This window comes from Mirounga angustirostris, unplaced genomic scaffold (assembly GCF_029215605.1).
Source record: "Mirounga angustirostris isolate CCGP_5_RB_7025 unplaced genomic scaffold, mMirAng1.0.hap1 SCAF_13, whole genome shotgun sequence".
In the NCBI taxonomy this organism is placed as follows: Eukaryota; Metazoa; Chordata; class Mammalia; order Carnivora; family Phocidae; genus Mirounga; species Mirounga angustirostris.
Window position 1 is genome coordinate 96157215 of NW_026991721.1, and position 14813 is coordinate 96172027.

The following is a 14813-nucleotide window of genomic DNA, read 5'->3' on the forward strand; positions in this document are numbered from 1 at the left end:
AAGGTCAGCAGCACTCTACAGTTCCGTATCCTCCTCTTTGACCACTCACCCTCCCACCTACAGAGGTAGCGGTAGAGACAGAAGGGCATAGGCCTGCTCGCAAGGCCCCCCAGGAACACATGTGGTATGTCGTGCCACCATCGGGAGCCTGACCCACCCGCCAAGTCCCAGCCCAGCCTGGTATCACACTTTGAAGACAAACAGGAGGCCATGGTGCCTTCCCCAGCACCTGGGAGCCCTTGCGCCCGGAAGCAGGCAGGTAGACCTGCCCCTGGCACATGGAGGTTATGGAATTGTGAGGCTCTCTGGCTTAGCTCCCCACTGGAGCCCTTGCTCCAGCATTTGCTCGTGTTTCCCGCCAGCCAGAGGCAGGGCAAAGTTTCTGACTCTGCATACCGTATAAAAGCTTCATAGCAGAAGTCCTACCTCCCATCCATCTAGTCTCCTCATGACCCAGATGTGTGCACACTGCCAGACTTCAGTTCCATTTGGAAAGGGAAAGACTAGCCATGTGACCCTCTATAATTCAGTCTCCTTGAGCGTCCCGGGTGGTGGTAGATCAGATTTGGGTGTTTGATAGGGAGTACAGGCGAGGCCCTACATGGGATCAAAGGCCCATTCCCAGGGCCGGTTCCCTGCCCACACCATCCCTGCACAGTGCCTCCCTCTGCTTCGGCACCTGATGCCCACTAAGGGGTCTTGGCTCAGTCGCTCTGCCCCACTCATGCTCTCAGTGTCTACACCCAACCTGTGTGGTATACCCGATGACCTTCAGGACCAGCTCGCTTCTGTCCTCCTCCACATTCCTACCCTGAAGTCCTCACCCCAGTGTCTTCACACAGCAGGGCCCAGCTCCAGGATCTTAGTGCTGGAAGGGTCCTCAGGGAACAGCGTGTCTGGATGAGGGGGTGTGTTAGTTTTCTAAGGCTTCCATTACAAAATGACGGGTGTGGCAGGTCTGGTTTCTCCTGAGCACTCTCTTCTTGCAAATGGCTGCCCGGTCACTGTGATCTCACCGAGTCTTCCTTCTGTGTTCCTACATCCCTGACGTCTCTTCTTCTTATAAGGACGCCAGCCATAATGGATTCATGCCCCCACCCCTATGATCTCATCTAGCCTTAATTACCTCTTTAAAGGCTCTGTCTCCCAATACAGTCACATCGGACATTAAGACTCCACATAGGAACTTTGTGGGGACACAATTCAGTCCATGACAGGGAGGCTGTAGGACTTAGAGCCAGCCAGCACCCAGAGCTGGGACTTGAATCCAAATTCCTGACTCAAATGCCATGTACTAGCCACTATGCTGCAAATCTCTCTTGGGGGCCTGGGTGGAGGGCTTACAATCCTGGGAGTCCAGAGTCCAGGGGAGAAAAGGAGGCAGAATGGGCCTTGGCTTTCCTTGGGCAGTTACCCCCAGGGTCTCACCATCAGCAGGAACGACAGAAAGGATTGAAAGGAGGATGCTCAGCAAGGTTGGCCCTAAATCGCGTTCTGCAGGCTACCCTGCCCCCCAGGCAGGGCTAATTCTACCTGCCAGAAGCCTCCACTACCCCCACCCACGCTGCCCTGCGGGGCAGACAGCCTGGGAGGGAAGATGAGCCCCGCCTGTGGGTGAGTTGTCTTGCGCATCCCCGAGCTGCAGGCTGACCACATTGTTTCTGTAAATCTGTACTGGATGGAGCTGTAACTAGTAACCTGTATTGATTGCAATTACTCTTGTGGAATTGGGACGCCCCTGGGGGCCAACAGAGGCACTTCAAGGCTTTGGCATCCTGAGGCTGCCCCGAAGAACAAACTTGCACTGTAACAGGCCAGGTATCTCTTCTTTTCCAAGAGAGACTGAATGATTTTTCTGATCCCAGCCAAATCCTGGTCTCCATGCAAAGCTCTGTCCATTTCTTCCCACCTCTCTGTCCCCTGCTCCATAGCCCTGTTGTGTCCTGTGACCTTTCTTGCAGGGATGAGGAGTGTGGGCAGAGCAGAAGACCCCTCCCTCAGTTTCCGGTTTTCTTGCTCCAGGGACACCTCGCAGAGTCCAGGAGTCGAGAAGCATCTCCAGAGAAGCTTCTCTACGGCCAGGATTCATTCATTCAACACAATACGCACAGGAATACCTGGGTGCCTGTATGTGTCATAATCACAGCTGCCCTGTGCGGTTACACACTTCATACTATAGTAGCAGCCCCTTGTCCCCTAGAGAGTATAGTGCAGGACATGTCACGGCCCCTTTCACATTGTCACATGGACACTGCAGAAAATCCTGTGCGCCAAGCCAACCGGGTTGTTAGGACCCCCAGTTAGGGGATGAGACAACAGAAGCCCAGAGAGTTTTTCCGAAAGCCACACGGTTGGTAGGAGGCAGGTCTCAAGTCTCCCGTTTCGGGCTGCAAGCATATACTTCCCCCAGGCTGCTGGCCCCTTCTCTGGCCCCCATGGCCTGGGCCGGTGCCCCCAAAACGGTGCACACATGGCTGCACATGCGCTCTGTTCCCTCCCAGATGCACGCAGCCCCCTGCCCATGCCCTGCCCGTGGCCACACCTTCTGGCCGACACACGGCACTTGCATGGCACGGGGGGCCTCCCAGGGGACATGGCTCATCTGCTTGGTCAGTCAGTAACTCTGATGCCCTCTGGTGCCGGCCTCAGGGCCTCCCTCCCCTCCCTGCTCACCACCACCACCACCCCCCCGCCAAGCTGGCCCTGGCTAGGGAGAGGGACGCCACGTCCAGGAGAAGCCAGGGGTCCGGCCACTGCCTGGAAGGGACGGACAAGCCCACCTCACCCGGAACAGGTTGGCCAGGGTGCCCTCCAGAATGCCGCACACGTTCTCCCGGCAGCTGGGCTTGGGGAAAGCAGCTCGGAATCGGTTCCGGAGACCCAGGTGGGAGTCCCGGCTCTCCCTCTCACTAGACGTGCGACTTGAACTGGTCCCCACCTGAGCCACAGTCTCCTCCTCTGCACACAAGAGCAGTAGGTGCCTCCTGGGCTGGTGAGGGCACTCACGGAGGGGACATACGTGGGAGTGTTGGGCACCTGGGGGTGTCTTTCTTGCTGAGTTTATAAAACGATTGAAGACACTTCACCAGCTGGGTCTGGATCTGTCTCCCAGTCCAGGCAGACTCTACCCACCAGGGGTGTCCAAAAGGGACAAAGAGGGGAAGTGTATGGACATGGGTCTTCTTCCTCAAAGGCGCCAGCCATGGAAACCTCTAGTGTCAGACGGGTTGAGCTTGCCTGAAGGCAGGCGGAGACGCAGGCAGCTCAGTCCTCCTCCTCTGTCCACTGTGGGGCAGAGCGCAGACTATGACGGCATGGCTTAGTCTGGTTTCAGAGTTGACCCCAGGACTCTAATGTGGTTCCATCCTGGAGCCAGGGACCTCTGTCGTTAGGGGTCTCTCCTCCAGGTGAGGGTCTCATTTCCACTCCCGTCCGCTAAGGGAGAGGTAGGTCCTTGGTGAGGGAAGGACAGTGGAAGGCCAGCCTCAGGTATGCTGGAAGGGGGCTGTCCCTGTCCCTTCTTCTCCCTGGGCCAGCTGCCCTGGGTTTCTATGTGCTTGAGTAGCTCCTGAGAAGGGTGAGGTCACTCTCTGCGGAGGTCATCCCCGAAGATGAGTCAGCCATGGTTTATACTCCAGATCTCCCGGCCAGGTCATTCATTGTCTACTTCCCTTTTGTTCGCTCCACACCATCCTCCACACCATCCTCCACACGTCCCAGCCTGGACTCAGCTGAGCTGGGGAGCCAAGACAAGCATTAAGCATTGGCTTAAAGGGGGGAGGAGCAGTGGGCCAAACCATTACAGTATGGCAGCAGGGGCTGGAGGGGAAGAGACCCCAGGGTGCGGGGGACCTCGGGACAGGACTCCAGGCTGGAGAACCTGCTGTCTCCCTCCGCCGGAGGTGCCTCTGCTACTCCCAGGATTCCTCCGTTCACTGCATGTGCACTGAGCATCTTCTATGTGCCAGGCGTGTTCTGGAGCTGGGGTACTAAAATAACTCCTTGCTGTCAGCGAGAAACACCACGTGCTCTGAAGACAAACAGGCAGGGTAAGGAATTGGGCAGGGACGTGGAGCACAGTCTAATTTTGAGAGAGGGGTCAGGCAAGGCCTCTGCAACGAGATGGTGTCTGAGCAGAGAGACCTGAACTGGGCCGGGAGTGAGTCAAGGAGAAAGCATTTTGGGCACAGAGGAAGAGCCACAGCAAAAGTCCGGGGGTGGAAGGGAGCAGACGTATGCTGATTTTCAAACCACTGTAGGAGCTGATCTCCAGGGGGTCTTGCAGCTCTGCCATCCTTTAAGCTAAGAATTTATAAATTTGGGGGCACCTGGCTGGCTCGGTTGGTTAAGCGTCCAACTCTTGATTTGGGCTCAGGTCATGATCTCAGGGTTGTGGGATCGAGCCCTAAATCGGGCTCGCGCTGGTCATGGAGTCTGCTTGAGATTCTTTCTCTCCCTCTCCTTCTGCCCATCCCCTTGTTCTTTCTCTCTCTCTCTCTAAAAAAAAAGAATTTATGAATTTCTGGGAAGGAAGGGACCTTAAAGATGATCCAATTTCTTTCTCTTACCCAGTATTTAAATCCTCTATGCACTATCTCAGCCAAGTGTTTCTTCAGCCTCTACTTAAATACCCCTGGTGACAGGAAACTCACTACTTCCTGAAAACACTCATTCCAATTCTTTATGATCTTGACCTTAAAATTTTTTTTATTTTAATTGCAGTGGAGTCCACATGACATAAAATTTACCATCTTAATTATTTGTAAGGGTTAAATTTTCATTTCAGTAACATTTTGGCTCAATCTTAAGTTCAGAAATGTTTAAGTGCAGCTTTATCTCATAAAACTGAAACTCCGTACTCATGGAAAACTTCTTCCCAATTCCCCTTCCCCAGCCCCCGACACCCACCATCCCACTTTCTGTCTCTATGAAGCTGACTACTCTAGGTTCCTCATATCAGTGGAATCAGACAGTATTTGTCTTTTTGTGACTGCCTTATGTCCCTGAGCATAATGTCCTCAGGGTTCATCCATGTTGTCGCCTGTGTCAGAATTCTGTTCCCTTTGAAGGCTAAGCAATATTCCATTGTGTGTCTAGACCACCTTTTCTATGTCCACCCATCTATCAATGGACACTTGGGTTGTTTCCACCTTTGACTAGTGTAAATAATGCTATGAGCAGGTGAACAAATACCTTCTTAAGACCCGGCTTTTAATTCTCCTGGATACACACCCAGAAGTGGAATTGCGGGGTCACATAGTAATTCTGTTTTTATGATTTCAAGGAGCCACCATCCTGTTTAATCTTGACTTTTGAATGCTCAGACAGAATTATTTTTAAAAGTCTGATTGGATATAGTGGACACAGTGATTAGCAGTGGCAAGAGGTTTGTTAGAGGTAGAAACACTCAGAAATGGGAGTGGGCTAACCTGGGACGTCTTCTTGGAGGAGGTAAAATTAGAGCTGGTATCTGACTTTTCTGAGTTGCCGTTTCCTCATGAGCAAAATGCCGATAAAACTACCTTAGAGTTTCGGGACGTTTCATTCATTCATTCTAGAAATATTTATTTCTAGAGCACCCACTTTGCAATCAGCACTCTGCTTTCATGCTGAGTGAAATGAGAAGCTATTGGAGGGCTCTGAGCAAAGGAGCCACAGAATCTGACTCTGGTTTTAAAGCATCACTCAGGCTGCATGTTGGGAACAGATGGAGGAGGGGCAGGGGCCGAAGCAGGGAGCCCAGCAGGAGGTTGCTGTCTCTGCTGTGTTCGGTCATTTCTGTTCCCTTGCTCTAAGGCTTGGAGTGGGATCTGTGCAGCCCATACCTTCCTGCAAACCCTCAAGCTCCTTCCTCCTGCTCTGCCTAGCGCCCTCTCCCCACCAAAGGGACCCTCCCGCCTGCCTCTGAGAGCAGAGAGAGGCCCAGCCTCTGCAGAGGGCAGCTCCCCCCACCCTCGCAGCCCTCTGGAGCCACCAGGAGCCCCGAGATTTCTCGTGTTCCTCTCTCCGTGGCTCATGCGACTCTGGGGAGTCTCTGAGCCCAGCTCTTTGGCTTTTTAGAAAAAGACCAAGAAGATGCTGTTGGCTCACCTAGCCCCTATGTGCAGGGCCTCCGAATTGCTGAGGAGGGTCTCCTTTCTTTATTGCCAAGCTCCTGAGGAGGAAGGAAGGGGAGAATTTGCAGGAAGGCCGGCCACAGGGACCGAGTGCCCCTCATCTCCTTGAGGTGGGGCCACTTGGGCTGAGGGTTACCGAGCACCACCAGTGTGCCGAGGACTCTCACAAGCTGCATTTCATCTGACTCTCCCAACAGCCCTGTGACGTAAGGTCTATTTATTATCTCTGTTTTCCTGAAGGAGAAACAGGACTCAGAAGTTGGGCGCCATGATAGAGACATCAGTTGTCAGAGGGAAGGGGCCTTATGAGTTTCTCTCACCCAGCGGCTCTCTGCCCTGGCTGCACATTATGTGACCCGAAAAGCTTTTTTTTTTTTAAATACCAATTTCCAGGCCACACCCCCAGAGATTCTGAGTTTAATTTTAAAAGCTACTTGGATGATTCTAATGTACAAGCACGGTGGGAAACACACACCTGATCCACCTCCTCCCTCTTTTTGCAGAAGGGACAACTGAGGGCCTGGGAGGCTACTGGACTCCCCTACGGTCACCCCGTGTCAGTTTCCTGATGGCTTAACGCAGCAGAGATTTACCACGTCACAGTTCTGGAGGCCAGAAACCCTGAATCAGGGTATGGGCAGGGCGTGCTCCCTGTCCAGGCTCTAGAGAAGGATTTTCCTGGCCTCTTGCTAGCTTCTGGGGTGGCTGGCAATCCCTGCATTTTTTGCCTTAAAGATGCATCACCCCAATCTCTGCCTCTGTCTTCACATGGCCTTTGCCCTGTATTCATGCGCCTGTGTCCAAATCTCCCCGTTCTCAGAACACCAGTCATACTGAATTTAGAGCCCACACTAATGCAGTATGGCCTCATCTGAACTTGATTATGTTTGCAAAGATCTTGTTTCCAATAAGGTCCCATTCACAAGCTCTGGGTGGGCATTCATTTTGGGGGATACTGTTCAACTCGGGACACAGCCCATCATTAGTGGCAACACCAGGACTCCATCCAGCCTCCAAAATCCAGTCCTGGGCTTGGCCCCTCTTTATCTGCCTCTTCTCACTAATGGCCTCTATCCAATCCCCTCCCCACCCTTCAGCAGCCCCCAAGCTAGCACCTTTCCTGGGGGAAGGACATTGTCTTCTAACTGTAGAATCCCAAAGGGCAGAGACCAGGTCCAAGACCTCTCCGTGGAGCCCAGGAGCCCAGTCCAGGACCCAGGGATGTTCCACAAAGCCAAGCCGATAAAGCAAGCCAAGCTGAATTGAATAGATGAGTGCTCCTTTATAAGGTAGTGAGGACCTCACTGACAGAAGCAACCAAGCAGAGGCTGGCTGACCCTATGTCCCTATGAGAGGGGCTGCCATTCTAGGAGAGTCAGTCTAGCACAGAGCTTTGGAAGAGCACGGAAAGTGGACTGATGGTCTGGACTCCGCCATTCACTAGCTGTGTGACTATGGGTGGGTTATGTAACCTCTCTGTGCTTTGCTTAGTAAAAACAGTAGTATCCATTTCAAAGGGGTGTGGAGATTGCCTAAGATAATGTTTATAAAATCCTTGCCCTGACATATAATAGGTGCTCAATAAATATTTAGCTTACAAAAAAGGAGAGGCCTACTCCAGATCACCAGGAAGAAGGACGGTAAAGCAGGGTGGAGAATCTGTATTAATAGTAGAAAGAAAAAAGGAACCACACACAGTGCTTCCCTGGTCACGGGCGAGTTCACAGACGATGCTGCAGCCTTTGGCAGGTGACAGTCAAACTGCCTCAAAGCAGTCCACATTTAAACACAGTTCTGTGTCCCAGCCTTAGAGCCTAAGGGAAAGCAGCGACCCTCCAGCATATACCCACAGCGGACACTACTAACATTTGGGGTGGGACAGTATTTATGACCCAAGACGTCCAGCACTCCTGGGCCCTGGCCACCTCAGGCCGTTAGTACCTCCCAGTCTTGGTGTCGACCAACGTGATCCCAGACACACATTTCCGAACGACCTCAGGATGGGGGCTGGACGGAGGTCACGGCTGCCACTCTGTCCTCCCCTCCAGCTGGCCCGAGCCTACCCCACGAAGAAGGAACCAGGATAAGGGAGAGCTGCTCCTCTACCCATTTCAGGGATGGCTGGTCCCACTTGGGGTGTGGAGTAGGGGCTGCCCGACTGCTAGGCCACCCCATCAGAGCCAGCCTTGGAGGTCAGCTGTTCTGTGGAGCCCTGGCCCCTCCAAGCACCCCCCAGCTGGTTGTGCCCCCAACACACACCATATGCCACTGCCTCCACCAGCCTCTTGCTACTCCCTTCCCCATCAGGGCCCATCATCTGATTCTCATCAAACATGCACAACTGATGTTGCACAAGTCCCCCCCAGGGGGGATTAACATAATACCCCTGATTTCTCCTTCCTCTCTCTCTCTCAAGCGCGCGCGCGCTGTGCCTCCCCCCGGCTGCGGCCAGCCTTTGTTTCAGGAGCAGCGATATACTGTGTCTGGAAATGTTACTGCAATTAAATATGCACAAGAAGGGGGGACGCAAGGGGGGAAATGAGGACAATGAAGGATGTGAAACATCAGATGCAGCAGCTGCTTGTTGCTATAGAAACCCCAGCTCCCCACCACCATCCCAGCAGCACCCCTTCCCAGCTTAAAATTCCAGTAGGACCAAGTGCACCATCTTCCCGGGGGTGCTGGGGGCTGCAGGATCACAGGGCCCAAGCTGCTGGGGCTGGAGCACCTGTAGGCTGCCGAGGTGGATTTGGGGGTCTCTCCTGTTTCTCCTCACCCCCCCCAACTGATTGGCAGTAACACCCTCCAGTAGTTCTGCATTCCAGTCCCAGTTACATAATAAATCACGGGAGAGCTTCCGCATTTGACTTTGGGATGTCACAACATGGAGACAAAACGGCACATTCAGAGTCTGGTGGGGAAGCCAGGCTTTCTCTGCGCTTCCCCCGGGTCCTCTCCGACGTCTGGTAGCAGGGCTGGGCTCCCTCCCGCTTCCTTTAGCACTGAGTGGGGGTCGGCAAGGTGCGATCTAGGCGCTGGAGGGGGTGTGGCTGGGGTCCAGAGGATTGGCAGGCTGCCAGATGAATGAGTGTTCCTCGGGGGAGGGGGGGGTGTCCCAGTGATAGGCCGCTCAGCGGGGAGCCATGGGACGTCCCAGACCTAGTCCCACACAGTCTGGTGTCCAAGCATAGAGAGACAGCAAGTGACCAGACCAGGCCTTAGTTGACTGTGAGCTCAATGGGAGGCAGGGCGTAATGGGGCTGCCTCCCACTCCGACTGCATGTCCTGTAAAATACGAACCGTCTTGGGCCGGGGGTTGGTAGTCGCACTCTATCCTGTGCTGGTCACATAAGGCTGATTGTTAGGTCGCCACCACTTAGCAAAGTGCTGGCACCCAGTAGGTCTAGTCCTATACAAAGGTGGATGGGAGGGAGGGAGGGGAAATTCAGAGATTTGTAGATAAACCAATATTCATTAAGAAATGAGAGACCAGGGCTCCTGGGTGGCTCAGTCGGTTAAGTGGCTGCCTTCGGCTCAGGTCATGATCCTGGGGTCCTGGGATCGAGCCCCACATCCGGCTCCCTGCTCAGCGGAGAGTCTGCTTCTCCCTCTCCCTCTGCCTGCCACTCTGCCTACTTGTGCTATTTGTCAAATAAATAAATAAAATCTTAAAAAAAAGAAAGAAAGAAAGAAAGAATAAAATTCTAGACTGCTTAGCCTGACAGAAAGTTGAAGGGCGTGACAGCTTCTTCCAGTTGGTGAGGGAGTATGTTAGTGACGCAGGTTCGGGCTAGTTCTGTAGGGTCCCAGGGAGTAGAATCAGGACCCGTGGAGGGAGCCACCAGGAGACCAATTGTGACCAAGGAAGATCTCTCTAAAAGTTAGAGCCATCTGCTTTGGAGTGGGCCACTGAATGAGGTAGTGAGTTCCCCAAACCCAGAGATATTCAAAGGAAGGCTGGAGAACCTTTGTCAACAATGTGGTCAGGCACATTCAGCTTTTCAACCCTACAATTCTATAGCATTCCTTGTCACGAAGTGTCATTTGGGGAGATCCCAGCCCCCTGGTGCTGAGGCTTGTGCTGGGGGCAGTGGGACACCACAGGATGTTTCTAATAGGAGAGTGATCCAGTGTCAGAGCTCTTGTCATTGGTTGAGGGGAGTCATCAGCCCCCAGGTGGGATCTCAGTCTGACTCTACAGCCTGCCATCATTCTGTAAAACTCCTCTGAATAATAGGATTTGCAGAGCATGGGGCCACGCAAAAGGTTTCCTTATGAAAGCCTGGCATTCTGATGTTAGCAGGTCCCTCCGGTGGAGTCAGCATTACCCTCTCCTGTACAGCTCCTTTTTTTAAGTTACCGTCACCATCTTGATTCCAGGGCCCACTCCTGGTGGAAATGGCAGCCTGGGGTCTTCTATACCTGCTGGGGGAAGCAGCCTAGTCCCCAGAGAGCGTGCAGAGGGACCCAAAGTTAGCATCTCAATCTCAGTCTGGCTGGGTCTTGGGTGGGAGGGCACTGCCTTGGGCTTACGGCGGCGTCTGAAGCTGAATGCAAGCCCCGCCCCAACGGGCAAGTCCATATTTTCCCCTTTTAGAATCAGTCCTGACTAGGCTCAAGTTCAGGGTTTGCCTTAGGACCTTGTACAAGGAGATCCACTCTACCTCTAAGTGGAGTCACATGTCATAATCCGCAAAATGGGTGTCCTGCTCCCTGTCCTTCTGGCTTCCCTGCCGAGTCCTGACAGTAAGACCGTCGAGGGGCAAGGAAAAGTAAAGCTCAGTGTCTGCACCTTTGCCTTGCACGGAATGAGCGTTCAAGAACTGTGCGTTGAATTAGTATTGTGTATCTGCCTCTCCGTGTCCCTGCTACTCGTATAGCTTAACCTCGGCAAATGTTGGTTGAGTGAATATATGATTAAAACTAAGAGAAAATGATTTAGGTTTGTATTTGGCTCCATACATAGGGAGAGCTGGGAGCTAGAAGGCCTGAGTTCTGGTCTGCTTACTGGTCGTGTGACCTGACGTTGGAGAGGACACTTCAAATGGCTGTAAGAACAAATGAGCGTGGAATGTGAAAGAACTTTGCAAGCTCTCGCCCAGAGATAGGAAAGATGAGGACTGATACTTACTAAGTGAGTGCTTGCTGTGAGCCACTTTATTATTATTTTCAGTCCTTACGTCCACCCTGTGTTGTATTAATTGCACCCCATTGTATAGATAAGGCTCAGAGAAGTTAAGTAACTTTCCCAAGGTCACACAGCTACTAAGTGGACGAGTCACTTTGAAACCCAGATCTCGGTCTGACTCTACAGCCTGCCATCGTTCTGTAAAACTCTGAAGCCTCTACACTTCAAGGAGTAACAGCTTTGGGAGAAAGGCCGGCTGCCGGCCTGACTTGCTTCTGGTGGTGTGCCCAGCCAGGGGAGTAATGCAGTATGTCTTGATTGTGTCTCCAGAAAACAGGTTTTTTATTACACACCACGGCGGGCTGTACATCTCTGACGTGCAGAAGGAGGATGCCCTCTCCACCTACCGCTGCATCACCAAGCACAAGTATAGTGGGGAGACCCGGCAGAGCAATGGGGCCCGCCTCTCCGTAACAGGTAGGCGACAGGGCTGAGGAGGGCACTAGCCCACCCCTGGGATGGGCGTGTCCCGCGCGATGGATCCGGGAGACTGCTGTGTACCTAGGCCAGAGAAGGAGATTAACAAAGAGAAATACAGGGCCCAGCGGGGCAGAACACGTCCAGTTTGGTTTGGAGTGCCCTTCATATAGGGACCTCAGAGTCTGCACCTAAGGAAGCTAACTCTCCTGAAGAAGTGATAATGGGGGTTAATGCAATCCATCCTCTCTTTCCCTTTTTTGCCTTTGCCGCCAGGAAGCTCATAAATAAAACCTGATGTTTAAACATAGTAACGATGAGGTTAGATTAAATTAGATATGGGACAGTTTTGTTCCTTCATGTCTCTAAGTATTTTCCAGGATTTGATTTGACCTATTTATGAGCGCATGTGTTTCTTCTGTTGTAGCTTGAGAGTAGGCAGGATATAATCTATAAACAACAATATTTGTAAATTAAATAAAAGATTCTTAATCTGGAGTGATTATCACTTTTTAGGAGGAATGGAAGCTAATGTTTATTGAGTCCCCTGCATGTCAGATTTCACTTATCTGTTAAGCACCATAATAGCCTTGTCAGGTGGACGCTGTTCTGTTTTACAGACGAGAAACCCAGATCTTAGGGAGGCCAAGCAACTCACCCCAACTGTTTAACCAGTGGGAGGCAAAGCCAGGACATACCCTCTGCACCCAGCATACCACCCCCCTCCCCATGGAAGGGGTCATCTGAATAGCCCCCACATGCCCTAGTCACAGAGTAAAGGAGGGCACAGGGGACTCCTCAAGGAATAGTGCCTTTCTGGAAACAGTGCTTTTTCAAACTCTTGACAGCAATCCACAGATAGACATTTTTATCATAACCTGTGCAAGGCATACTGGTCGTTCCTACCACATGCATTTAAATGCACTCTGCTATTTCCTATTCTATTCTATCCGATTTTGATTTATCCAAATGCTGGTCGCAACTCACCAAATGGATTTCACAAATTCCTAACAGTTTGTGACCTACAATTTGAAAATCTCTGCTGTTGAGGAGGTGGGATTGGAGTGGCTTTTAGAAGGAGGGTGAACGATAACACGGTGGTTTCGGAGACTAGACTCACCCAATCGCACAACCTCTCTGGGCCTCTGGAAAAGTAGCTCGACTAGATGACTGCTCTGATTCTGTCTAACTCTGGCCTTCTGGGGGTTGGTGAGGACTACCCTGACCCTCAGATTAACTCTATCCCAGACCCTCTCTCATTTGCCCGGCACATTTGAAGAGCCGGAGCCAGGAGGGCAAGGACAGGGCTCTCTGATTCTCCTTTGTGTCCCCAGCACCAGGCCCTGTGCCTGACACATAGTAGGTGCTAAGTAAATATTTGTAGACCTAACCAATGCCAAGGGAAACTGTCCTGGTGGCCGCAGTAAGGGCCCCTTTCTTTGTAGCTAGACTTTGGAATCTGCAGCCCAATTCCCAAATGTGTAGGAGTGGTTCCCTTCCAAAGCATGGGGACTTGTTTGCATATGCTGTTTTGCATCTCATCTGCATGCTTCTCATAAAACAGGGGAACAGTGCAAAAATCCCCCCTCCCGCGGGCCTGCTTCTTTCTCCCGCACAAATATTTAGCCCCCTCATCCTGCCAATCTCACCTCCACTTTTGTGGGGCGAATAGGCAGGTGTCTCTAAAAAAAGACACGCTTTAAACTGGAGGGTATGCCAACCATTCTCCTTCTGGTCTCCATTCCCCACCAGCTGTGAGGAGAAGGGTGGGTGGGCTAAGAAGAGGATGAGAGATGCCACCAGAGATAAAGCCCAAACAGAGAGACAGAGGTAAAGATAGGGAGGCAGCCCAGACAGACAGAAGGGGAGAGGCGCAGGCAGAGAGAGACAGAGGACAGGGAGGAAACAGAACAGGAGAAAGCCCGCACAGAGAGACAAAGGCAGAGGGGAGGACCAGAGTGAACAGGAGCCGAAAGGGGCAGGAGGGACCTGGAGGGAAGGGAACACAGGGAGCCAAGGGGAAGGGGCCCCGCCGGTGACACGGCCCTGATGTGATGTGATGTGACAAGGCCATCTGCAAGCTGCTTGTCTCGGCAAAAATGCAAGTGATACTGGAGCAAGGCAGTGCAGAGGGGGCGCGAGGGGGGCACGTCAGGGAGCTCAGCCCCATACACTGCACATCCCCTCCAGCTTGAGGTGGGTGGGCGGGGCTCAATCAGTCCTGAACAAGAGAGGCTGGCCGTGGTTTCCGCTGAGAAGGTTCACTCTCTCTCGTGGCCGGCACCCCCGAGGGCTCCCAGGCTGGCGGCTGGGAAGGGTGGCCCAAAGCTCCGGGCCAGCAGATGGAAAGATGGCGGCTGGGGAACCCCTGCCAAGCCACCCCTACCTGGTGGCTGAGGTGTCCGCACACCCAGAAGGATGGCAGCCCCTGATGCCCCAGGCCCAAAGGCAAAAGGAACGAGCGAAAGGATCCACGTGGCAGTGTGTCCTTGATGGTCATCTGGTGAGGGCAGCAACCACACCTGTGGGTTCTTCAGTCCTCACAGAGCGTTTGAGAGAGGAAAGTGGGCACAGGAGGCGTGGTGGGTAAAGGACCCTGAATCCAGCCAAAGGTGCAGGCTTAGCCTCACCCCTCACTAGCTGTGCAAGGTGGCAGAGAATAAGGAGTGTCTCAAACCTCAGCTTCCTCATCTGTAAAATGGGAGCGACAAGACATAACCCCGCTCCAGGGTCATTGGGAGCAATAGGTACCAGCTGGAAAAAGCTTAGCACAGCGTCTGCCGCGTAGGAAGCGCCCAGGAGAGTAGCTGCGGTGTGGTGGTGGTGGCTGTCTTGTTGTTGATCTGTTGTTGCTGCATTATTGTTTCTATTCTCTTCCAAAGAGCGTCTGTCGGGGGTGGGGGGGAGGAGAGCAACTCGCATCTTTCTGCATTGTCTAAGGTGAAGGAGGCAGGTGCAAGAAGAGCCTGAGCTCCCTAAAATCCAACCCCCAAAACAGCCCTTCCCCGCATGTAGGTGCTTTGTAGAGTTTACCAAGAGCTTCCATTAACTCCATGGAATAAGCATTACCATCTGCATTTATAAAGACAAGA

General features: G+C 52.7%; 1 protein-coding gene across 1 annotated transcript in view; it reads left to right on the top strand.

Moving 5' to 3' along the window:
- The window catches only part of DSCAML1 (DS cell adhesion molecule like 1), a 320533-nt gene that overhangs the window by 206947 nt on the left and 98773 nt on the right, over window positions 1-14813 (top strand). Inside the window, exon 2 of the mRNA XM_045892888.2 lies at window positions 11575-11721. Coding sequence (XP_045748844.2) covers window positions 11575-11721 — 147 coding nt within the window. The remainder of the gene's footprint in view (window positions 1-11574; window positions 11722-14813) is intronic.